The sequence below is a fragment of the Hypomesus nipponensis genome, chromosome 21 (genome assembly GCF_054491055.1).
Source record: "Hypomesus nipponensis isolate SF chromosome 21, ASM5449105v1, whole genome shotgun sequence".
NCBI lineage: Eukaryota > Metazoa > Chordata > Actinopteri > Osmeriformes > Osmeridae > Hypomesus > Hypomesus nipponensis.
Window position 1 is genome coordinate 8241339 of NC_140381.1, and position 24894 is coordinate 8266232.

Genomic DNA, 24894 nt, shown 5'->3' on the forward strand with positions numbered 1-24894 from the left:
AGGATGTTATTGTCTGTGTCTGGAAAGCTGGAGCAATCAGTGAATCATGTGCTCCCTCTTGTGGATGTTGCAAGTAATTACAGTCAAAGGTAGAAGGAACAGTTGGGCCCTTATCTTAAATTTCAGATGCTTCTACCAGAGACTGCAATCTGGTTGGCAAGGGCTGTTTTAACCAATATGGTGAATATTCATGCTTCAAATGAAGTAAACAAATTCAGCTGGGATTATGGAAATTCCACACAGACGATTGGTGCTTTGCATCAACACCTTACGACATATTAAATATATCCACATGGGTTTTCAGACAGGATTTTTTAATGTGAGGATTAGCATCCTACCGAGAGTGGTAGGCACACATTCATAATCAAGATTAAGACTCAGGCAGATGATCGACATTTTCAAATGTGGTAGGCTACTGTAAACATGGAGAACATTTATGAATGACTAAAAACTGCAAATAGGTACATCTAAATAGGCAGACATGTAAAAGGCAAGAAGATTTTGAATCAAGATTTACCACATGGTACAATGTTGTTTGTTGGTCAGGTTATTCTATGGTTGAGCTATGACCAAATGTTCTTCAGACAAGGTCTTTCCCTAACCTGAGCTTTTAGATTTAACATGAGCCTTATACCCCTTTCAACATATACTAATGAGAACAAGTCTAAAATCACCGCAAGGCAGTTTATCCGTTATTGATGAAGAAAATCCAGAATGAGCACAACACTTGACCACTAAACACTAAAAAAAGTCCCTACAATGCTAGTCCTTATCCCCCCCTTGTGCGTTTGTTTGTCAAGCTACAGATCAACTATTAAAAACAGACCCTGAACTCCCTCTAGCGAGAAAGTCATTGGTTAGAGTTTTTATATCAGACATAGTTATCAGTAAAAAAAACAAACAACATAAAAACAACAGGAACAGAAACCAGAAAAATAAAAACACTGAGATGATTCTGGGTCAATAGTTCAGTGCACCGTCTATTCCGGCCTTGTTTACCCCTCCTCATTCTCTCATTTCCCCCCAGTTCATTCCAGTCTTTGTCTGGACTTTGACAAAGTTCGTACATTAACCACGAGCAGAGGAGGTAGAGGGAGATAGACGGAACGTTTGAAACCCCATCCGGCTTTTAAAAGATGCATGAGCTCAGTTTCCCTCCGTCCCTCGCTTACCTCCTTTAGAAAAGTGACGTTCAAGTCATGCAAAATGTGACAAGACGGTTTTGTTTCCTTGGCGTGCAAGTGGAAATTCACACAGCTACTGGTCCACAATCAAATAACTTTGTTCAATATTTGTATAGTTGACAAGTGTACCGTTGACAAAAAAATATTTACAAAACTGTGTGAGAAAACGCATCTCATTAATACCCTGTGATCCATTTACATAAACCTGGGTGAAGTTCTGGTACTGGAGCTGGGCTTGAAATAATCATATATTAAAGGTCCTTCAGCTTATTCAGGAGTCTTCGGTGATCTTTCACCATGACATACTATTTGACGAGAGATCTGTTCAGAACCGAAGGCCAGGCAAATATTAACACATTTTCAAGAGTTTTTGAGAAAGTACTGCATAAGCGCTCTCTATAGAGGTAAGGAGATCTGTCATTGATCATTTTCTCTCTCTCTGTCTCTCTCTCTGTCTCTCTCTCTGTCTCTCTCTCTGTCTCTCTCTCTGTCTCTCTCTCTCTCTGTCTCTCTCTCTCTCTGTCTCTCTCTCTCTCTGTCTCTCTCTCTCTCTGTCTCTCTCCCTGTCTCTCTCTCTCTCTGTCTCTCTCCCTGTCTCTCTCCCTGTCTCTCTCCCTGTCTCTCTCCCTGTCTCTCTCCCTGTCTCTCTCCCTGTCTCTCTCTCTGTCTCTCTCTCTGTCTCTCTCTCTGTCTCTCTCCCTCTGCCTCGTAAAATACATCTCATCTTCTTGAGCATCCGGACAAGATGCAAAAACCCACTTTGTCCATGTCTTTTGTGTTGTAGTGGTACCCACTGAAGAAAGGAAGAACAAATGATAATATATGCATATATATATATAGATTTAAAATACACTGAAACTCAGATTGTGTGTCCAGTTCCCAGCATCCCCTTTCCACGGATGTGGACATGACAGTGTTAGCATGGTGCGCTATTCCAGATTTGATAATATGGGTGGGGGGCCGTGGTGCAAAATATGGGTTGGCTGACCAGCACGCAACTGCACGAGATCCTGCACAACACTAACACAGACGAAACACATTCTCCTCTCCAGTTACTTTAAGCTTGTGGTGTCGGGCCCCTGTCTGTATGCTGTTGAGCAGAGAACCTCAAAGCTTAAGTATGTGCTCATGTATGGTCCAGGTAGGATGGTGACCAAGCCAGAATGGATTGTGCTGTGTGTCGACCACCAGAGGGCGCTGTGGGTTCAGCCACAGGAGGCGACTCAGTTGACCAGGAGGGTGTCCTCGTAGGTTGTGGTTCTGAAGAAACAAAACAAATTCAAGATTAGGAGGGGAAAAAAAAACGGTCACTATTTGTCAACGCAATGACCAGACTATCTCCCTTATTCCCGTGTTGCAACGTATCCACACTTTGTACAGTAAACATCATTCCCGCTGCCACCTCTCTGACCTTTCACCCCTGACCCCCCCCGACACCCTCCCTCGACCCCCCCCCCCCCGCACCTGTCGCAGCAGCAGAAGAAGGAGCAGGGCGAGGTCTCCAGCCCCCGGAACTTCCCCGAGCAGGGGGTGTCGGTGCACTCGGCGATGAAGGCGTGCAGGTCCGTGATGTGGACGGGCTCCTGGACTTGGTGCTGGGAGGGAGGGAACAGGAGACATGATCGCTGTGGTGTGTGCGGGGGAGAGGGGGGGGAGGATCTTACACAAAGCATATCATAGGATACGGATAGGAGTGTGTGTGTGGTGACGCCTCCCGTAAGCCTACGCGACGCGACATCACCGGGGTGTGAAAGGTGAAGCGACCGCTTTTCACGACGGGGGGGGGGGGAGAGGGGGGTTTCCATCCAACGCCCCCGACCCACCTTGATGGTCTCGTAGGCGCCGGTGATGAGCGCGATGAAGAGCGACAGCACCATGTAGATGAAGAGGGAGATGAAGGTGTACAGGTACACCTGGCTGAACACCCACACCAGCGTGCTGCTCTCCTGCAGGCCGGCGAACGTCACGAACATGTCGTCCCCATTGATGAGCGAGAACAGACACTCCGACACCATGGAGAGGGAGCGGAACTGAGGGGGAGGGATGAGAGAGAGAGAGAGAGAGAGAGAGAGAGAGAGAGAGAGAGAGAGAGAGAGAGAGAGAGAGAGAGAGAGAGAGAGAGAGAGAGAGAGAGAGAGAGAGAGAGAGAGAGAGAGAGAGAGAGAGAGAGAGAGAGAGAGAGAGAGAGAGAGAGAGAGAGAGAAGAAAAGAGAGGCACAGAGTGAAAGACGCATAGAGAAAGAGAGATAGAGAAACAGAATTAGAGGAGGAAAAAGGGGGCATATTCCTGTTTTGGTTAGCCTGTCACTTGACTGCTCAAATAAACAAACAAACAAAAAACTTCAAACATTTTCAATTCCAAGCCTTCTGACGACTTCTGACTCCGTTCAGGCATGGAGCGAGCGTAGTAACGGGGGTGTGGGTGCCCTTGTTTGGGGGGTGGGTGTGTGCTGGTCTACCTTGACGTGGTAGGGCCCCAGCACGATCCAGCCGCAGAAGCAGTAGCCCAGGTAGATGACGGCCACGCAGCAGCAGAAACGGATCACGTTGGGGAACGCAGCCCGGAGGGTGACGATCAGAATCTGGAGGGAGGGAAGGAGGGAGGGAGGGAGAGAGGGAGAGAGGGAGGGAGAGAGGGAGAGAGGGTGAGTGAGAAGGAGGAAGACAAGGAGGGAGGGAGGCAGAGAGGAGCAGTCAGTCTCACGTACACCAAAGCTGTGTGTGCGTGTGCTACCTGTATAAAGGCATTCACACAAGTCTGCAGTGTGTGTGTGTGTATAAGAGCGCGTCTTACATTGTACTTCTGGAAGAAGCTGAGGTAGCGAATGACTCCAACCCACACCAATAAGGTGGAGGTTCCCAGCAGGATACCACACAGGTCATACGAGGACAAGTTCTGACCAGGCACGAGCAGAAACACAACACACAGAGCCATTTAGAGATTGTAGATCGACCACCAAATATTCAGAGTGTCACAATGAATAGGAGTGCTGACTCAAACGTATGGGGAACGATCAAGCTCTGCAGGAGCCCGATAACAACTATCGGGTCTGTCGGAGCAGGGAAACATGTAGAAACATAGTGGGCCCAGAGGACCAGGCTTAAGGACCGCCGCTAAGGGTAGACAGCGTCAGGCAAACTCCTGGAGAATGGGAGGCCAAACGGGGCCTCCTGGGGGCAGTGTGGGCCCACCTTGGACTCGATGCCGATCTTGATGAAGCTGCCGGTGATGGTGAGGATGTCGCTGATGATCAGGAGGATGTACCAGCCGTTGATGAACTCCATCCTGTCCGACCAGCTCACCGGGCGGCTCAGACTGACCTTGAAGAACCGGACGTACTCCTGTGTGTGTGTGGGGGGGGAGGGGGGGGGGGATGTGAGTAGAGAGTAAGGGACTGGATGAAAAGAGCGCGCTCGTCAATGACTCCACTCCTGGGTATCGATACAGTCCCCCACTTCACACGCCCTCCCCCTCCTCCTCCCCCTCCCCCTCCTCCTCCCCCCTCCTCCTCCTCCTCCCCCCTCCTCCTCCTCCCCCTCCTCCTCCCCCTCCTCCCCCGCAGGGTCTCTTACGTGCTGCAGGATGACGCCTCTCAGGATGGAGCGTCCACACAGCAGCAGGGACAGCACACACACCACCGCCACCGCCACGTCAAACGTCAGCCGCGTGTAGTTCTCCGCTACGGGGAGGGGGAAAGGACGACGCGTCTCTTTTGTGTGCGTGTGTATCTCTGTGTGTGTGTGTGTATCTCTGTGTGTGTGTATCTCTGTGTGTGTGTATCTGTGTGTGTGTGTGTGTATCTCTGTGTGTGTGTATCTGTGTGTGTGTGTGTGTGTGTGTATCTCTGTGTGTGTGTATCTCTGTGTGAGCGTGTATCTACATATGTGTGTGTGTGTGTATCTCTGTGTGTGTGTGTGTATCTCTGTGTGTGCGTGTATCTACATATGTGTGTGTGTGTGTGTGTGTATCTGTGTGTGTGTGTGTATCTGTGTGTGTGTGTATCTCTGTGTGGGTCCTCTCACCATGTCCGGACACACTGGGGTCTTTACACTCCTTTATCGACGCCTGGTTGCCTAGACTGATCTGCACTTTGCCGCTGTGGGCTTTGTTGTCCAACACGATCTGTTAGGGGGGGAAAGACAGCACACACGGTCCGTCCTGCTGGAACACACGGAGGCTGTACATGAACGGGGGTGATGGTGCGCTGAGGGCCGCCGCTCACCGTTATGAAGAAGGTGTAACAGTCGGGAATCTCGTTGTTGATGATGGTTTGAATGTTGATGGCTTTCAGCTGGAACTGTATCGTCACGTTGATGAGCCTGCCGGGTGGGGGGGGGGGGTGGGGTGGAGAGAGACGAGAGAGAGAGAGAGACAGAGAGAGACAGAGAGAAAGAGAGACAGAGAGAGAGAGAGACAGAGAGAGAGAGGGGGAAAATTACAAAAACAAAACTTACATCAGGTGTGTGTAGAAAACCATGTTTACTTCAGTTCATTCCACTGTTACATTCCAATGTGTTGACACAGTGGCCTGGAGGCATGGAGGAAAACATACTTGTGGAACTTGAGGGTAAAGTTCTTGTAATCGCTGGTTAAAGGCTTTGGAGGGGCAGCTAGGGGAGTCACACCTATGCAGTCTGGAGGACAGGACAGACACGTCTTAGTTTCCAGCAGATGTCTATGACATCATCAGACAGACATGATGCCATTCCCAAGCTCAAACGTAGCTGAAGTCCAGCCTTTTATTTAGACACACCTAAAGGATCATCTCTCTCTTTCCCTCGGAAAAGCACGCTGACATATACCGTATTGTTTTAAATGTACTCGCGTGTGTATACACTTTAAAAGAGACGGGTGATTCGCTTGTACCAGCACGTGGGGGGAGGGAAGGGGAGGGCAGAGTGACACACCCACCGGTGACGACGCTCGGGTCTATGTTGAAGGTGTCGTTGGCCGGGTCGATGCTGCCCCTCTTGTAGTACTGCTGGCAGAGGGAGAGGGCGCTGCCATTGTAGCCCACGCCGTACACGTACGCGTAGCGCCCCACGGTGGTCTCCGGTAACACCAAGTACTGGGGAAAGGGGGGGGGGATAAGGGCACGGTTGAGAACGCGAGGCGGAAGGGTGAAAGAGGCAAAATTCCAATCCAAACACGATTTCTTTGGTTGTTTTTGTTTCTGGAAAAATATGAAACAGCCGGATAAAAGAGAAGTGGGAAGGAAATTGATTATTTGCACGATGCAGTGGACTGTGGGTAGTCCCCTTAGGCACGTTCACCTCGCTGAGACGTGCAGGGGACTTTGGGGGAACGGATGACACGCGCCGCGCTCGGTTGTGTCTGGCCGGCGGTGTCAGCTACCTGGTCGATGGCGTAGAATATGTGGTCGTAGACGTCGTCCTGCGTGTAGACGGAAAACGTGTCGTCCGAGCCCTCGTCGAAGTCCTTCAGGAAGAGGTGTTTGAAGGTCATGGTGTTCTCCTCTTTGAAGGTCACCACCATCTGGTTGCTGAGGCCAAACAGCACCAGCTTGGCACAGGAGAAGGGTGGGAGGGATAGGGGGAAGAGAGAGAGAGAGAGAGCGAGAGAGAGAGAGGAAGACAGAGTGAGGGGGTAAGAGTGAGAGTGAGTCATTCAACTTTTTAAGAAAAAATGATAATACATACCCACAACTGTTACATAACTTGTGTACGTAATTCATGACATAATACAGCTTTCCTATCCTACCCAAAGAGACTTCATTGATTGTCAAAGTGCCCTTATGGATCGACGGTGTTTGTACAGTTGGAAGTTAACCACAGGACCGCTTAGTAAGCAACGTTTGCATTGCTTGTTATGCATAAAAACTAGCCTGGCTTCACAGTAGTAAATCCCTACGAAAACAAAATGGCCGCCTTCCAAGGTGACCACGTCTCACCTGAACAGTGACGATGATGATCTTGAGAAGCTGCAGGCCCAGTTTGAAGGGCTTGCGCCCCTTGGCGTGGAACTTGTCGCAGGGGCTCATGAAGAAGTACTTCAGCTTCCTGCGGAGTGCCTCCTCCTCTTCCTGGTCGGCGCCCAGCCAACTCCCCGTTGTCGTGGGTAACCGGGGGTTGCCATGGCTGTGTTCACCCCCGCTGTCGTTGGAGCCGTAGTGAGCTACAGAGGAGAACAGCCTCTCCTTCTCTGGAAGAGAAACAGAGAGGGAGAGAACAGCGTTTGAATGTGAATTTTAGGATGTGAAAGTAAACTATCAGATCAACAAATGTGGGTTAAGAACGCCAGGGTAATCTGATGACCACCAGACACCACCACAAAAACTCTCAGTCTCAGCAACTTCCCTTTCCCCTCCATTTTTCCTTTTGCAGGAGACTCAAAGACCCGTCTCTACAATGAACACAAGGGTTGCTACAGCACTGACTTCTGACCTTGTGTCACTTCACCGCAACTACTCAGTCTTCGTTGGTACGTGGAAATGTGTTTGACAGAGGAAGTGAGGAGGGTGTGGAGGAGGAAGTGGATGAACTAGTACTATCCTACAGAACCATGACTGACTTCAATTTGCTTCACCCTCGAGTCCAGTCTAGTGTGTCTAGTTTACTGACTAGACAACTGAACTTTTTTGTTTTCGTTGCTAAAGCCACTCTCCGATAAAAAGCGTGTTTGCACCGCGAGCCAACGACAAGCTTCCGTCACCACCCACGTGGCTGCGTGTGACAGTCCTGTACTGTCACCGCCCTGAGCACAGCCTGAAGTCCCCATCTATCCCAAATCCCCCAGGCTGAAAGTGTCACCCTCTGTTCCAGTTTCACCGGCTCTACACACACACGCATCCGGGGGAAAAAAGCCTCTTAAATCAACTTCTGGAGCTCAGAAGGCAGAGGCCTGTCACTCAAAACAGCCTCCCCACAGCGTAAACCTTTGGCCTGGACGCGCGAGGCAGCCTGGCGGCCTTTTACGCAACCGGAGATGGGCGTCTCTGGTTACGCATGCGAAGCTCCGCCGTGCCAGAACTGAAACGATAGAAAATATTTGGGAGAGTGAGATTCCTGGGATTAGTGAGACGGTAAGGCTGAAGCAACACCTTCACCTTCAGGTGACAGGCTCGTCGATGTTTCAGGATTTTAACCTGTACACAGCTTGTCTGTGATTGATGACCTGATTTTCTAGTAGCTTGCTGGATAACATGCAATGCATGTGGGTGCTGAGGTCGGCAAATTCCCTCCAACACAACTATTTCAACTGGTGGTTATTTTTACGCTCAAGAAAAACACATTGTATTGTTGGGTTAGGGTTAGGATATTTTAATGATGCTTGCTGGAGATTATTGCAGCATTTGACTGAAACAGGCTCTGGCACATTTGAAAAAAAAAACCCTGACCCAACAGAATCTTAGCAGCAAATGAGGAAAGGGGAGTTGGACATGTAAATGAACTGCTGTTCAACACACTTCTGGTAAACTTCTGGCCTAGAACACAGAAGCATGACCCCCCCCCCCCCATCAGCAAAACCTCCCGCTAAAGAGTCAGTGTGATTTTTATGTGACTGTTTCAAATCCCTCCACAATGAAAAGGTTAAACTGTGGATGTCTATGGCCTTGTGGAAACTCAATGATTGCGCAAAATCTACAGTGAAGATGCATCAAAAAAGTCTCTTCCTATTAACAGCACCTGCATTTACCTCTTCCTATTAAAAAAAGCACCTAGATAACCACACTGATCTATAGAGTATATATGAGTGGGTAGGCGTATGAGAGAAAAGAATATAACAAATCCATCGTATCCAGGTATATGAAGAATGTATCTTGAAAGGCCTCCGAAAAACTCGAGAGGCAATAACGTTCTCCTTGGTCTGCTTCAAAGGAAAGCGTCACTCTCCTTCCAAACACCATTCCATGTCATAGAGACAAGCCAAGACAATAAAAGAGCAGATGTTTTATCACGGATGGGATGATAAGGATTAAGCAAAACAAACAGTATCAGCAACGCTGCGATCCTGTCACTCAAGACAAATCAAACCCGGTGGAAAAATCCAATCCATCGAGTTCTGAACCGGGCGAGAGGAGGCATACCAGTGAAATATGCCCCCCTCCCCCCTCCCCTCAGCCAGTGTATGTGTGTGTGGGGGGGCAGACTATGTTGTCACAGCAGTGAGCCTGTCAGTCAGTCACCCACAAGATGAGGGAAATGTCAAAATCTCTGTATCAGACGGCTGGATCTGCTGCCATCCGTCTGCACTTGGCCACCCACGATCTCATCCTGTAGGTCTTTCATGCTACAGTGCTCGCACCACAACCACAGCACACTAATCTAGTTCACCTCCATGTCATCGACTGTTTAACAAGAGGAACTGCTTTTGCGGTGGCCGAGATTGCGCATCGGCAAAGAAATGTGAATCACTGGACAATAAACAGAACAAGTGTTGTTGACTAATGGAATATTGTTAGTGGGGAATAGGTCTTGTTATGAAAGGATCCTTGATCCACGCTATAGTACCATCAAAATTCCACATGCTTTTGGCAAGTAAGCTTACACTCTCACTTCCTGTCATAAAAGAGAGTTAAATTGGTAATTGGTAATTGCTATACAGAAGTGAAAGTTTTCAACCGAAAAACTTGATCTTGTGTGGCACAACAGAGGGGTTCATAAAGTGCATGGAATGGAACAATGCAAACTTTGAATGTCAGTCCGATACAGTCAGACATATAAGAATGGGTGGGGGGTGCAGACCAGGGGGCAAGATCAATCTGGGAGAGGTCTTTGGGATGAGGGGAGGGAGGGGGGATAGACAACAATAGATTCTTTCAGCTTCAACCTGCACGGGGCACAATTACTTTTCTCTTTGGAATTCAGGCCAAATCCCTCAACAGCATTAGGGTACAATAGTATGGTAACTGCACTTACACAAAATGATGATGATCAAGCACGTTCACAAACATGTTGATGCACAGCCTAGGTCATAATAATTGTTTTTCAGACTTCACTTTACTTGACCTACAGACTAGGGATTACGTGACACACAATGTAATTCATGTGTTAGTAACAACGTCTGTTGTACTATTGTCACCTCTGATAGTTATTACTTTTCCGTTGCTAAAGCGTTGCAATCACACTGTTAATGCTAACATTTGAAGAAACATGTGCATAGCATTTAGGACGTTATCGTCTAGGACGAAAAACTAAACTTGTGGTCTACAACCTGCTTGCAGTAACGTACAAAAACGTTGGGGACACGAGCTTGAATAACATGTAGAATCCATGATCCTCATTTGATAATTAAAAGCTAAGTGAAGCTACATATGATACATACGTTAAAGCTAAAATAATAAACATCAGAAACAGTAACATTGAAGTCGCAACTCCTGGAAAATACAAAAGCTAGCCAGCTAGCCGGGCAGCGGCATACATACCTCCTGAGACATCGTTGATCACGGTTGAGGAAGCCATGTAAATGTCTTAAAACTATGCATCAATAAACATAAAATGTGAACAGTGTCACAATAAATACACATCAAATAAAATCTATTTCAAATAAGATGTAATGTTGCCGTTAAATACCAGTGGAGACATCAATGAGGTCTATGTTACTGCCCTAGACTATACTGAAACAACACTTCCTCCGACCAAAGTCATGTGACGCACGCCATGTGACAGCGTGAAACCGTTTTTTTTTTTTTCAGGGGTCTGTTAGTTCAGACAACAATAAACCAGTTAGGTTGTGGGTATTTCATTTAATGTTCTACTCTGTTTAGTAAACCTCTCCTACGGCACACAATACTGTAATTACTGATTTGACAAAGCTTCCTTCATGCCAAAAACATGCAAATTCGTTTGAGCATTTTATTTTCAGCTAGACAAGCAATATACAAGCTATAAACTTTACACAAAACATAAAAGTCACACAACAATAAAAGATGGCTGTATATCTTATTGTATTTACATTTTTCAATGACGCTTACAGGTTTGAACTGACACTGACATGGTACACCCACAAGATTTCAATCCAAATGCATTATACTTAGTTTAAAGTGCTGCCAGTTAACCAGATGATTCCAAACAGACTAAAACATACTTTAATGTGTTGCTAAACGTTCATCAGATTAAACAAACGTCATTTGCTTTACCCAACCTCACCCAAACTGCCATTACAGTATCAATTCTACTTTCTTTTGAATGGGTATTCTTCTTCTACTGTACATCTCTTGACTGATCATAACATACAGATGGTTCCTATCTGTGTCCCCATGTTGTTGTCGTTCATCAAAGCAGACTAAATACTGGTTACCGAAATGAAAATGGAACTCATTTTTATTTCACAAGACAGCTAGTCAGCTTGAACTGTACAATAATCAAAGACCCTTTATGACTCGTCACAATCCGTGACCCTCTACAAAAAAAGGAAACAAAAAACGGCCGACAACCACGGACCTGGCACGAGTCAATGCACACCGTCCGCTGTTCCTCCTGTCCCACCCTCCCTTTATCTGCCCTCCAGCGCTTTGTCTCTGGCGATGACAGCCTCGTCAAACTTGATCATGAGAGTGGTGCCCTTGTGCCAGTGCACGGTCACCTTGGCAGGGAAGCCACTGTGGGTGAGGATGGCTTCCACGATGCCCCCAGTGAAGGCTGCACAGTTGAGGGTGCTGTTCTCCTTGGGTACCGAGATGAAGGCATTGATGAGGGGCTCTTTCTCGATGATGTAGTAGGTCTTGTCATCGTCGTTGGCCTGCTCCAGCTTGTCTGCCTCTTTCCCGAACAGGGACCTCCACACAGATACCTTGAGTACAATGGGTAGCGGTGAAACTGCGGGTCTAGCTTCGGGCATACTACACAAGCCCACTGCAATTTCGCTTTTCATGCAGATCTTAACTTACCTTAATGAAGAGCAGGATGTTCAGTACTTTTGTCTCTCTTTTACCGTTCTTCTCTCTCAACACAAGCACATCCAGAAGGCTGGCACCGACGCCCTGACCCATGTCCGCCAGGCGAGCCTGAAGCTCGGACACGGAGTAAACTCGACTCTGACAGTACTGTACCATCTCGGAGAAGAGCAAAGCAAATGCACTCACGCTGACCTCCGTTTTAGGACGCGTGAGTGATCGCTCCAAAATAGCCGACTTCCCTCTGGTAAAGCGAGTCTCCATGTTCTGCACAGTAAAATAAATGCTGTTATGTTGTTTTCCCGAAACATGCTACTCTGCTTTACAACACAAGCCTTTAGCGGAGTTGGCTAAACTAGCTAGGGCTAACATAGCTTAGCTAACGGGAAAAGCCATTTGTTCAGTCTGAATGAAAAACTGTGATAATAGACTCTATAAGCATACATGCAATAAAACTGAATACAATATAGATATTGATTTAAGAAAGGAGAAAAACATACTTACAAGGGGCTAAATGTAGCCAACTTTACCAAACTGATGTTGTTGCTCAGGATTTGTGCTAAGATCGAATGTTTCCTGTTCCGGATAACACGTCATTGGGTCACATGTTAGATGTAAACCTAAACCAGAGCACTTGAAACATGTTTTACAATGCATGTACATTTGACAACACAAATGGACAGAATAATGAAGACGTCCCACTACTTAAAAAGCAACAAATGATGTAAAAAAAGACCCAGCTAAAACAAATGTTTTCATAGTAGGGTGTATACCTCAATATAGGGTTTATCTCAGGATGACAGTCAGCAGGTGAGAGTGAAATAACTTTGACTGCCTGATTACCATGATATTCTATTTTGTAGGATCATATAGCCAGATGGTCTTACAGTATCTCTCTGTAAACACCCAGTACCTAGCACACATTAACCAGGGGTTACCTTTCCAAAGGCCATGCCTCTGTGTTTTGAATGAGTGCAATGGAGCGATAAGCATATTACATATGAGAGAGTTTGGCTCTTTGTAAGGGTTTCTTTAATAGTTTCAGTCTGACTTCATTTGTGTCAGGGAAACTGAACCTATATCTGATCAAAGTAAAACTTTGTAGTTATTTATTTAAACGTTAACTGGACAGGAATCAATCAATACAAAAAGGAATGTGTGTACATAGAGTACCCTTGCTTATTGACTCAGCACATGCAAACACAGACACTCACTTCTACGTCATGGTACTCATTAGAATTAGAACTATAATTATTTCGGAGAACAAATTGTTTGGGAATCTTGGGTAGACAACCTTTTGAAATACCTTAATACTGGGAACAGTCCCAGTAGTTCCAAAGCCAATTTACAGACTGAAATAATCAGTTTGACTATTTTGCTATCAGTGTTGCCCTTGTCTGGGAATTGAATTCATGTACTGTGTCCTCGGTGGTCAACAACTTTCAGAATGGTTTCTGCAATAATATGGCTTTTCTCTCTATCTGGGATATGCTACAGCATAAACAATACAGGTAACTAACACAACCTGATCTTATGAAAATGTAATATTGTGTTAATATGTTACTTACATCATGAACTGCATCAAACTAAAAATGACAATGTTATAGTCTCAGAGCTCCACACAAGGGACATGGACAGTTTCATCAGTGCTGTCGAGCTGGTGGAGAAGTCCAACCTCCACCTGCCCCCTCTTGCTGTGGTCCGAGGTCTCCGTAAAACCGCAGGGCACGAGGACCAACTGACCCTCCACTTCTTGGGCGCCTCCAACAACCTCAGCACGTCCGAGTTCAACACCACGCTCTTCGGCTTCTTCGACAAGGCCATCCACCATGTCGTGACGGACCACGGGGAGGAGCGAGGGGTGGTCCTCACCCAGGACGGGACCACCGTGGCCCTCGCGCCTCTGCTGCTTGGCATCGAAGTGGGGCTGAAAGCCAAGACGGAGGGCACCCCTCCCCTGGGGATGATACCCCTCACTCTGGCCCAGAACCTCGGACTCTCCTTCCTCCAGCTCATGGACTTCCCGGCCTCTCAGCGCCTGGGGCCAGACGGCTGCTGGGACAGCGTGCTCCTGCCTCGGGTCTTCGGGCTGTCTCGACTGCCCACGCTGGCCACCGATGCCATGATCAATGGAGGGATGGACGGTGCTATCTTAGGGATGGAGCTGGCGCACCAGCCCTCCGCTGAACGTTCTAACAGGCTCAGTGACATCCTGAGGGGTTACTATATTGATGGTGTCAAGGGGCATGGTTTGGAGGGTGTATCCACCCACATTAGCCCCAAGCGCAGGGAAAATTCCAGAGCCCTCCTCGGCCCTTTGGATCTCCAGAGACAAGTTATGGAGACCCTAGCTATGGTTTGGAAACTGGAGGGGACTGAATGGATCCATAAGGATACAGGGGTGAAGAAGGCTGTGAGAGAAGGGGTACTGGAGTTTGTCCACAGGTACTGGGGTGAGTCTGATTTAAAACTTAAACTGAACATTTTTCCCTTTTTGATTTCCAAACTGTTTGAGACGAGCCTCAAACCTAGTCTGGAAAACAATACTTTTGTTATAAATGACAAGATATAGTATTATCTTTTCTGTCATTCTTCGAACTCCTCCAGACTGCCCACCGGTCATCCCTCGGTGTCAGTGGGGCGCTGAGACTCACAAGGCCCCGCCCATCCCACTCTCCCTGCCCCTCCCCTTCCTCTACATCCACCACACGTATGAGCCCAGCCAGCCCTGTCTGACCTTCCAGCAGTGTTCCCAGGACATGAGGGCCATGCAGCGCTTCCACCAGGACGTCCGCGGGTGGGACGACATTGGATACAGGTGGGTTGACCTCATCTGTTTGCCGGCAAATGTGCGAATAGCCAAACACAACCACGGGATTCAAAGTCGTCATGATTCAAAAGGCACTTATGTTGACACGCTGGCTTGGGACCGCACCCCTCCCTTGCAGCTTCGTGGTAGGCTCCAACGGTTACCTCTACGAGGGCAGAGGCTGGCTTCACCGTGGCCGACACACCAGGGATCACAACTCCATAGGCTATGGGGTGGCCTTCATCGGTGACTACTCTTCCTCTGTGCCCAGCCGCCACTCCCTGGAGCTGGTGAGACACCATCTGCTCAAGTGTGCTGTGGATAAGGGGCGACTGGCCGCCAACTACACCATCCACGGGCACCGACAAGTGGTCAACACAACTTGCCCTGGAGACGCCCTCTTCTCAGAAATCAAGAGCTGGGAGAATTTCAGGGTAAGAAACAGGTCTGTTTTTTTTAAGTAAAATAAAGATGAAGGATGCCTATACAATCATTTATGTATTTCAGTTACGATTTACACACTGTAAATAATGTTTGCTCACTTATTTCTTTCCTCACAGGAGCCAAGTTCCATGTGAATAAAAAATAAGTATTATTATTCATTTTTGATCAACGGTGTTGTTGTCAATACTTGAACTGGAGTCAAAGATTCAAGCAGTGCACTTATGTGTACACCTATAGTGGGACAGGCAATCAAAATCTGTCAGTGGAATTGTGAACTTTTAAAAGGGGCCGCAAGGTGGAGCCCAAAGCCATTCCGTTTTGGACTACATTCTGTAAGAGTTACCTTATCTGTCCCGGTGTCATTCGACAGTATATAATGTATAATGAAAGGAAAACGTGTGGTCATAATAATGTAGTTGGGAATACCAATATACATTTATACATTGATAAAGATTCGATGTGGAAAATAAAACATGACAAGATGCATAAGTTGATTTGAATAATTTAATTACCAGCTTATAGATGGATGGGTGGAAACTTGCATGAACGGTTGGAGGATGGAGAAACTATGGATGGACAAAGTAGTTAAAAGGAATTGATGGCTGGAAGAAAACTTGGGTAGATTGTGTTTCAGATTGGTGATGTCACCAGTGGGTAGGGTATCTCGCCGTTCAAAATCTCCTTGACTCCTTGAGACCAGGCGGTGGAGCTGGAACAATCACCACCAGCAACATAGTAGCGAAACTTCTGCAGCAACATCGAGTTCAAACATAAGTTATGCTGGCCCAAATGGGTGATAAATTCAGTTTTCGGTTTTGAAAGCCTGACGGATTTTGATAAGCCTACGTTTTAGGGGATGAAATACACGTTTATTGGGAATTTCGTTATTTTTTTGTTCCTGCACCCGAGTATCTGCTCGAGCCGAGGGAGGGTGTAATCATGGCACTGCTATGCTGATGCAGGCCACTATGCCGTGACTCCATTCTTCTCCATTCACTGTGATACTAACGTTAGCTACCCGCTACAACCATAGGGTTCGTCGGAATTCATTTGAAAAAGTAATAGACACAGACACATGAATGATAAATATTTTCTATAAACTTACGTCAAGCTGGAACTTTAAGGGGTATGTCTAATCAAGGAGTTCGGAGAAATGGCCCAGTAAAGCTGCGGTTGACAGGTAAGAATTTAAAACCCCAGCTAGCCATCTACTAGCTAGCTAACGTTAGCTTAGCCTGTACTAGCAAGTTCTGTATGTCGTGCATTTTGGCTATAACCACAAATTCAATTCAGTGTTGTTAGAGCTAACTTAGTTAGATAAAGTTTTTGTCTTTTAGCCACGTTAACTCAGTCATATACGCACATATGTTGTTGTAAGAAACTATAGATAGGTAGCTACCACACTGACTATAACCAGCGTGCTAGTACCATTTGATGGATGGGTTTATAAAGCTGGCTAGCAAACAACAATGCTAGGTAGCTAGGCTAGCTAACCTGATGAATTAGTCTAGCCCCCCGTTGGCTAACCCCCATTCTTCCAAAGAGAATATTTGCCCTACGTTCTACCAATTCTGCTTAAATTGTGTGAGCCTCTGTTCAGTTTCAGTGGATGTGTATCTAGTTAGCTGGTGTTCTTATCTCAAATGTTCTAACCAGCTTGTACACAATATTTTTTTGTAAAAAAAAAAAAAGAAGGCTTAATTTAATGTTATCAAACTGAATTGGTTCCTTAACTTAAAAGCTAACAAACTTGCCTGTGTTCCAAATGTCTGCTAAATATCTTGCATGTCATATTGGTTTCTTAAAATTTGATTATTTCATCAAGTTCAGTGTGTTTGCACCAAATTTTAACAACGTAGGCTGTCATTATCATCCCATTATCATTAGGCTACATTAAACAAATGATGTTGATGTTCATAAAACAATAACCTTTTGCACGAGCCAGTTTATATTCCCTGCCAAGAGTAAGCCATATCAAGGAGGTTTTAAATGTGGTGTGAGTTAATGATTGGAATGTTTCTGCACAATGAGCCATGCTTTAAAATCCCTTTAACGTCTCCTATAAGGTCATCCAATCAACCCTTTAACGTCTCCTATAAGGTCATCCAATCAACATGTTCCATTAGCTTCTGTCTGTGTATTACAACCCAAACATTTGCAGGTTTACATGAGAGGGCCCTGTTTTGACTGGGGAGAGAGGGAGATGACAGGCGTTGCTTTTCATGTTTCTCCCAGATCAGGTCAAAGCAAATTCCAGACCTCTCTATCTTGTGGGACTGGCCAAATTAAATATTTAATCTGGTAATGTGCTAGCTGGAGCTCACAGAGGGGGGAAAAAGGGCTTCTCGGTCTGGCATTGGTTATGGTGTCCGATGGGCTTTTCCTTTGTCAGTACTTTACTGCACATTGTCATGATATCTTGCAATTGTTTGCTATTGTGGTGCACTACTGTCAAGTCATACCTGCTAGATAGGCTTCCCTTATTAAATATTTTGAATGCTGAGATAAGCAAGCAAAGTAATCGCTCTACAGTGGATCTTAGGTCTGTCTGTGTGCGATCCATAGAAGGCTCATACGCAACAATCAAGAAATTCTGTGTTAGGGAGCAGCATTACCAATGAGCTGCCATTGCAAATGTCTGGGTCTCGTTTTTTCCATATGGGAAATGGTTTTAAATGGGCCACAGTGGTCTCCATTAGGAATCCCTGGAATGTGAGACCTCAGAGAGGAAATGTGAGTCTCTCCCGATCATAGGAACATCCTCTGTCTCGTTGGTTGACCTAGGAGGGGGGGGGGGGGGGGGAGGGAGGGCCTCCACCTTCCGCTCTGAGGAGAACTGCATTCAAGTTGTTCTTTAGTGTGTGTGTGTGGTTCTGGGTGTGGATGTGTGTGGGTTTCTGCCATTGCATGGTCTCATGGTGTCTGCTCTGTGCTCTCCCCCAGTGCTTGGCTTGCAACAAGGTAGAGAGAGGGATGAGCTTAGAGATGGCTATAACTGTACCTTTTCAGAGCCGAGCCAACACACTCACCGCTGTCTAATCGATAAACTCCTATCTGCTGCCGCGAGGCCTGGGGAGGGTTCCCTGGCAGTGTTTTTTTTTTGTGGTTTTTCTTCTTCTGTGGATTTGCCATTTACCAAGCATTCAAACTGTCAGTTAGTCGCAGCTTGCCTGCAATTTATTTACCATTTCCTCTCTGTCTCAGATGCAATTTCACTCAAGGAATAAGGGGGCTAATCAAGGCCCAGCGGTTCAGCTACATTCCACCGACATCTGAGATCAGTCCCACCCCCACCCCCCCCCCCTCCTCCCTCTTTTCCCGACTGTTTTCCACAGGCCTTGGCCCTCGAAGCGCTACTCTTACATCAGGGGGGGAATTGATGGATTGTTTAGCGCTGGCGGCTCTGTTATTGTTTGCCCACTGGGCATTTCCCCCTTCACTGATGTCGCCTGTCGTTTTCAGAATGAGATGGGCGCCCTCACCATGTTTACTGCCAAGGTTGTAAATTGGAACAATCTGGGCCAAAAGAAAGCTACTATTTCTAACACTGCAGGGAGGTGACAATCGCTGTTTGTTCTCGCTCCTCTTGTCTTTCTTTCTGCCTCTTTCGAGCTGGCCATAGCTGCTGCTGGGAGCCGGGCTGGCCGCGTGCTCTCACTGCTGTGCCGTGCTGTCGTATCCATGTGGTCCTTCACCTCCAGTTGGCACATTGCTCGCAGTGAGAGACTGGAAGAATTGTCTCAGGATCCACTGTTGTGGAGCGTACACACACACACACACACACACACAGACACACACAGACAGACAGAGCTCTCAGTGGAATAGTATTCCAGATCAACCGTCATGAGACTCGAACTCTCCCTTGAGAAGAACCCTCTGTACCCCTCATCGCCCTGTCTCCCAACCTCTCTCTCGCTCGCTCGCTCGCATTTTGGGAAGTCTACCCTGGAGCCGTCGTGAGTGTGTGTGAGTGGGGAAAAGCCAGGAAGCTGGTGATTAAGATAAAGGCCCAGCCTCCGTCCTAGGCCAAACATTAGCGGTGGAGGGGAGTGCATTTTAGGGAAGTTAGACGGGGCCACCGGTCTAGGCATTCTGTCAGCGGCCACAAAATAGAGCTGTTTGTGTGTGTGTGTGAGCGCATGTCTCCTCTGTGTCTGTGTGTTTCCTCGAAGGGAACACACACTTCCACAGGATGTATCGTCAGCACGCGATGCTGAACTAATTCGGGAGCCCTGGTGACTCTCCCAAAATGTAGGAAATGCATTTTGGGATGCAAACCAACAAACGGAAGTAGTCTGTGTCCGTACCCTTATTCCTGCCAGCGAACCACCCATCAATCCATCTTCTCCTCCTGCTAACTGCTAGCTGGATTAACAAATCTGTTGTATTAGGGCTGGTTCACAGTCCAGCAGGCCTGACCAGATGTTTTGAATGAAAGCAGATTAAAGGCCCATATTTGCTCTTAATCTATACGTGAAACGTGGGTTGCCCAGCGTTAAGAATCAAGCACGCATTGGGTATTGTCCTGTCAACTTGGCCCGTCTTTGAGCCTTTGTTTTATCGTGCTTTCGCCACTGTGGCATCGCCCGGGCCTTTTTTCCGCTCCAGACTAGATTCATACAAAAGAGCACAACAGTTGCAAGTGGCCTGCGATGAGCAAGTCTGAATTTCACAATGGTGTGATTCAGCTGTTTGGCCGGGGCGACGGCAGCATCCAGACAGAAGCTTAATTTGGACTCCGCCAGGCCCCGCCGAGCGGTTTGACCCACTTAAGGAGCAATCAATAGCCCGGGCTTTGTCAGAAATCCATTTCAGCAATCTCCTCCTAAGTTTCTCAGCAGAAAAATGAAAAGGCCTTGTGTTGGCTCTCGAGCTGAATATCAATGGACGCCGGCGCTGCCATTCGTGTCTGTGTTCTTCTGAGGGGCTCACTGTTCTAAGTGTAGAGCTTTTGATGCTCTTGTTAAAGAGAAGGATAGAGTGCGTGACCCGGCCCTTGGTGATCACAAGGGTACGGTAGGCTATTCTTTAGTCTTTGCGTTGGCCATTTCCATAATGCTTACTTCTGGCTTTCTTGTCTTGTATCAAAGACCTGTTTCTCGCTCTCCTCTTTGACTTGGCCCCATGTTTCTTCTATAGGGGCTGTCACTGTGCTTTCTGGACACGTCAGCACAATGTTCCACTGAGAGCACTGTCTGTGTGTGTGTGTCTGTGTGTGTGTGTGTGTGTAGGCAGTGTCTGCAGGAGTGTGTGCATGTCTTGTCTGCTCAAACGTTTCACACTTGACATGCTGTAGCGATGCAGCGGGCCATCTGGGAGTATGGCTCGACTGCATCTGTTCTTTTCTCCTTTTCCTTCTCTTCCTCCTCCTGCTCACTCTCTCCCTCTCCTCCTCCTCCACTCGTTCGAGGCTGTCTTCTCGTGTTTTCTCTTAAAAAGCTTCAAACGTGTGCTTTGCTGTCGTATTCTAAGCGAGCGCAGACGCACAGAAAGCTGGCTTCCTCTGTAGAATGCCCTCCAGGCTTCTGAAGGTGAGCTGATATCTCAACACAGCCTTCTGGGTAATGTAGTCCCCCCCCTCTCCCCCCCAAGCTACTGGCTCTAAGCTCTTAGTGTATATATAACCTTGACTGTGTCATTGTTATGTTGTTATGTTGTTGTAATTTAAAGGTAACGATGAGATGGCTAGGTAAGTTGATGCAGGAATCGATACCGTCCAGCCAATTTTCCCAAGCCCACCACCCTCAGTCTGAATAGTCTTGTCTGTTTCAGAGTGTAGTCTATGTGCCACGACGCATAGAGCCCTTGTCAAAGCGGGGCAGTGATATAGGGTGGTCTTGTGTATAATGCATGCTCCCCGGCTATGTGCGAGCCTGCCAGTTCCTGTTTGGAGAGACCTGTGTCATCCACAAGGCCCCCCCCCCCCAGTCTCAGGAGCCGGGCTGCAGGCTGGGCTTGTGTAGTCTGTGTGCAGGGGCCTTGTCAGTGAACTGCGGCAAAGGGGGGGATGTTCCTCAGCGAGAGAGGGGTCCTTGTGTTGTGGTCCAGGTGCGGGCCCGACCCGGCCTGCCTGCCACGCACGTCCCTCCAGACTTCCTCCCCCTCTTGTTTAGTCTGCCCCCCCCCCCCCCCCCACACACACTCCAGATGACTGGGCCCAGACGCGGAGCTGCGCCAGGGGGCCCCCGGTGTTCACGTGTCAGCGCCTCGCTCGTTTCCCCCCTCCCTCTCACATGGAAGCCCTTTATGCTTTATGTCCTGCCCGTCAAGGCTGTGTAGACGCGGCCCCTCACAACAGATGACCCATTCTCCCGTCCCTTCGCCGCCGAGCCTCAGCTGGCCGAGGGGGGGGGGGGGGAGATAACGGGAGCCGTCGTCGTTAACGGGCCGGGCCATGGTTACGAGGCTGTTATTCCCTCCGTTGCCAAGGCCGTGCCATGCGTCGGGAGGGGAATATCTGACTAGACGTGCTTCAGACTTACGACTTCGAAGTGAGAAAGTGGAATCATCACCAATTCAGTTTCAGCCAACGCCTCTCTCCCCCTTCTCCAAGCAGATGGTTTAGTCCGCGTAATGGTTTTGTAATGTAGCCTCACAGCTGCTTGAGCAGCCTCTTTGGCACATTCCGTTCCAATCAAGATGGGCTAGTTTATTTGCCTCACTGCCAAGTGGCCACTGTGTTGTGGTTCTGTGTGTGTTGTGTGTGTCGTGAGTGTTTTTTGTAGGATGGCACCAGTTCGCCAACAGGTCTGGGGAATGCAAGTGTTTGCTAATCTCAGTTCATCCTAATGTCGGACACGTTGGCCTCGGAACAAACTCCAGTCTAGGGGCCCGTAATGACTTCTTTACCAGGGTTCTGGCGCACGCCTTGCTGTGCGTGTTCTGATTGCAGCAGGTTCATGTAGCCACTCCATGTGGCTCACCTGCCCAGACAAGACGGGGTGGGGGGGGTGGGGGGGGGGGGTGGAGGGTGGCAGGCAGGCAGCTGTCTGTTTGCAATGTTGACACCACATACAAAGGCCTGTCTTTACTCTGCTCCAGAGCAAGCAGGTGGAGGAGATGTAGACCCGCCTAACCGATGTTCCACGTTCCCCTTTGTGGTCCGAGGCGTTGAAAAGGTGGCGGTGGGGGGGGGGGGGGGAGAGGCTGTCAAAACGTCTGCTGAAATGTGTTTCTTTTTTTTTTTTGCCGTGTCATTGGAAGACGTGGTCTAGCCTAATGTGGCTGTCTGCGTTCTGCCCCGGCTGTACCTGCAACCCTCTACGTCTGGAGGTGCCGGCTTTTTCCAAGCAGTCTTCGTTTTGATGATTCATGCAAGTTTCATCTCCCCCCACCCCCCCCGCCCACCACCACCTCCTTTTCTGACCCCCTCCCTCGGATTTCTTGCAGCCGAGGAATTCTGGCAGCCACCAAAGTTCTGTCTAGACAACAAGCAAGAATTTTATTGTTATTACAGCTCTTGAATCCGAGGATTTAAAAAGAGCCCCCACCTCCCTCTCCCGACAGAACGGGCCATTTTGGTATGTTCTCACACTACCGTGTGTGTTTTTGTTTTGGATTCTGGCACGACTCACTCTGATTTATGGGGGTATAATTCCATAATGCGGGGCGAGGAACGGCACAGCCTCGCTGTTTGTGGCCATCTTAGTTTCACCTCCTCTGTTTTCATGCTGTGAGGGGGGCGAGCCCCAAAACTTGGCGTGTCACGTTATGGCGTCCGGTTTCGTTGATACATTTGTTTTCAGTTTACACGGGCTTCATATTGAGTCTGTCCGTACCACACAGTCCACATGGAAAATCTGTTTGCCGAGAGAAGTTTGCTGGCTGGGGGCTTGTCCCTAACAGGCTGGCTAACATGGTTAGCTCATGATGGATTGCCTTGATACTCGATATGGTTTCTGATGATTTAATTTGAGGCGGGCAAAGTCAAAGAGAAAGATTAGGGCGAGAATAAAGAATAGACCTTCTCGGTTTCTCTCTTTCAACCCCGTGACGCAAGCGTGATGCAGTCTGTTGAAATCCGAAAGCTCGCACTGAAAAGAGAGCGAGAGAGAGAGCTTGCTTTATCTGCTATTGAAATTATACTTGAACTTTGGAAACGGAAAGACCGCCCTCCTCACGGTTGTATAACGGCAGTGCTGCAGACGTCAAGGTGGGCTGAAAGACCACACTCCGAATGCAGAATACATTAAACCTGACTAAAGTGCCGTTTAAAGCCTTGGGTAGGCGCTTGTCTATTTGGCAGAGAACTCCCTCACAGCGTCTCAGTTGTAAAGCATTGATGGACTGGCTTGTAGGCCTCACACTGTACAGTGTCATGACTTGTGTTTCAGGCTTGTTTTTGTTTGTTTTTTTTCTTTCTATTGAAGACGCAGACTTGCTGCAGAGCGCACTTCAGCAATGCTCTTGCACTTAGACCTGTATTGCTATGGCATTCACGTTGACCCCAGAATGACCTCGATTCACCCTATTTCTCGTTCGTCGCCCGCCCCGGATCTGGCTCAGACAGCAGGTGCTGACGGCGTCGCTTCTCGTCGCGGTTTTGAATCTGCCTCGTCTAGCATCTCCTCTTCCTGCCCCCCCCCTCCCCCCACCACCTTCCGTCCCCACCGTCGCCACAACAGTGCAGATATGTTGCCGTACCGAGCAACCGCCAGCGTTCACAACCCCTCTAAAGACAGCCTTGTTCGACGTCTCGTGATGTTGTTGAGGGATGTTTGGTGGGCTGCGGCTCGACGCCATGCCTGCTCTGTCTCGGTGCTCCGTCAGCAAAGGTGAACCGCTATTGGTGTGTGCGTGTGTGTGACAGTGGGAATGAGAGGCAAAAATGTAAAGCGCTTTGAGTACCGTAAAAAGGTACTAAAGGTTGAAAACGTGGTGCAGTCCATTGACTATTTACCATGATAGGAGCTGCAGCATTAATGCCTTTGACATTGCATCTCTCTCACTCAGCGCCCAGCCTGAATGAGGGGTCTTTGGTTTCATCATTTTGATGGAGATCATGGAGCCAGTCGGGCGCCGTTGTTCCGTCTCACCACCATAAGGGGGGGGTTCCACCTGGCTGGTTCACTTACAATGAAGGGCTTTGCTGTCACGCTCATGTCCGTTTTGGCGCTCAAACCAGCTGGGGTTAGTCTTTGACTCTAATGTCACGGTGACGTCTTCTGATATTAGCGGGAGACGGCTAATATCCATGGCCCTGTTGGAGGAGGGTGGTTCCATGGTTCGGCATTAGTATTCGCTTCATCCCATCTGCGAGAGCCTTATCTGACTCATTATTAGCACCTGTCCTCTGCCTTCACTGTAAGCGATAAGGCTCCACAAGCTGTGTTTGAGTAGGGTTGTCAGCTTCAGGGTCTCTGTGCCTGGTATTACGTCACTACGTCACATCACTATGGCACTCCCAGGCCACAAAAGTCCTGGACCTCCAGTGTAAGTCTGCCAAACTCGGCTGAATATTTATGTGTACACAGAGAGCTGCTGCTCTCAGTCCCCCATCTCTAGCTCTCTCTCCCTCCCGCATCTCTAGCTTCTTCTCTCTCTCTCTCTCTCTCACAGGTGGGGGGGGGGGGGTCAATCATCTGAACAGCAGAGACGGAAC

At 48.1% G+C, this 24894-nt stretch overlaps 4 protein-coding genes across 10 annotated transcripts in view; 2 read left to right on the top strand and 2 right to left on the bottom strand.

Annotated features, from left to right (window-relative positions):
• Window positions 1–297: 297 nt before the first annotated feature.
• mcoln1a (mucolipin TRP cation channel 1a) lies at window positions 298–10776 on the bottom strand. 2 transcript variants are annotated; one of them, XM_084686091.1, is made up of 14 exons: window positions 10571–10776; window positions 7097–7347; window positions 6541–6708; window positions 6097–6253; window positions 5738–5819; window positions 5408–5504; window positions 5208–5307; window positions 4758–4864; window positions 4377–4526; window positions 3979–4080; window positions 3644–3766; window positions 3008–3214; window positions 2649–2779; window positions 298–2444 (listed from the first exon to the last, which is right to left on the bottom strand). In XM_084686091.1, exons 1-14 carry the CDS (start codon window positions 10605–10607, stop codon window positions 2408–2410), a joined length of 1749 nt encoding a protein of 582 aa, XP_084542217.1. In that variant the 5' UTR covers window positions 10608–10776; the 3' UTR covers window positions 298–2407. The 2 variants fall into 2 exon arrangements, with proteins under 2 accessions (XP_084542217.1, XP_084542218.1); XM_084686092.1 differs by lacking the exon at window positions 5738–5819 and having other exon boundaries at window positions 6459–6708.
• Window positions 10777–10986: 210 nt separating this feature from the next.
• trappc5 (trafficking protein particle complex subunit 5) lies at window positions 10987–13802 on the bottom strand. Its single transcript, XM_084686108.1, has 4 exons — window positions 13609–13802; window positions 12545–12660; window positions 12035–12307; window positions 10987–11937 (listed from the first exon to the last, which is right to left on the bottom strand). The coding sequence occupies exons 3-4, from the start codon at window positions 12302–12304 to the stop codon at window positions 11641–11643; spliced, it is 567 nt and encodes a 188-aa protein (XP_084542234.1). The 5' UTR covers window positions 12305–12307; window positions 12545–12660; window positions 13609–13802; the 3' UTR covers window positions 10987–11640.
• LOC146237758 (N-acetylmuramoyl-L-alanine amidase-like) lies at window positions 13344–15458 on the top strand. 2 transcript variants are annotated; one of them, XM_084686103.1, is made up of 5 exons: window positions 13344–13551; window positions 13648–14493; window positions 14648–14858; window positions 14989–15283; window positions 15410–15458. In XM_084686103.1, exons 1-5 carry the CDS (start codon window positions 13488–13490, stop codon window positions 15425–15427), a joined length of 1434 nt encoding a protein of 477 aa, XP_084542229.1. In that variant the 5' UTR covers window positions 13344–13487; the 3' UTR covers window positions 15428–15458. The 2 variants fall into 2 exon arrangements, with proteins under 2 accessions (XP_084542229.1, XP_084542230.1); XM_084686104.1 differs by lacking the exon at window positions 13344–13551 and having other exon boundaries at window positions 13647–14493.
• Window positions 15459–15972: 514 nt separating this feature from the next.
• Window positions 15973–24894, top strand: part of smurf2 (SMAD specific E3 ubiquitin protein ligase 2) — a 50944-nt gene continuing 42022 nt past the window's right edge. For all 5 annotated transcript variants that reach the window (XM_084686087.1, XM_084686089.1, XM_084686086.1 and 2 more), the window contains exon 1: window positions 15973–16473. In XM_084686087.1, coding sequence (XP_084542213.1) covers window positions 16422–16473 — 52 coding nt within the window. In that variant the 5' untranslated portion in view covers window positions 15973–16421. The remainder of the gene's footprint in view (window positions 16474–24894) is intronic.

Bases quoted from the DNA above. Each gene is read 5' to 3' on its own strand.
- mcoln1a (XM_084686091.1), bottom strand. From the start codon at position 10,607: ATGGCTTCCTCAACCGTGATCAACGATGTCTCAGGAG. The intron at 2,780-3,007 runs GTGGGTCGGGGG...CCTCCCTCCCAG, and splicing joins GCGCCTACGAGACCATCAAG to CACCAAGTCCAGGAGCCCGT. The intron at 2,445-2,648 runs GTGCGGGGGGGG...TTGTTTCTTCAG, and splicing joins TTCTTCTGCTGCTGCGACAG to AACCACAACCTACGAGGACA.
- trappc5 (XM_084686108.1), bottom strand. From the start codon at position 12,304: ATGGAGACTCGCTTTACCAGAGGGAAGTCGGCTATTTTGGAGCGATCA. The intron at 11,938-12,034 runs GTAAGTTAAGAT...ATTGTACTCAAG, and splicing joins ACATCCTGCTCTTCATTAAG to GTATCTGTGTGGAGGTCCCT.
- LOC146237758 (XM_084686103.1), top strand. From the start codon at position 13,488: ATGGTTTCTGCAATAATATGGCTTTTCTCTCTATCTGGGATATGCTAC. The intron at 14,494-14,647 runs GTGAGTCTGATT...GAACTCCTCCAG, and splicing joins GTTTGTCCACAGGTACTGGG to ACTGCCCACCGGTCATCCCT. The intron at 14,859-14,988 runs GTGGGTTGACCT...CCTCCCTTGCAG, and splicing joins TGGGACGACATTGGATACAG to CTTCGTGGTAGGCTCCAACG.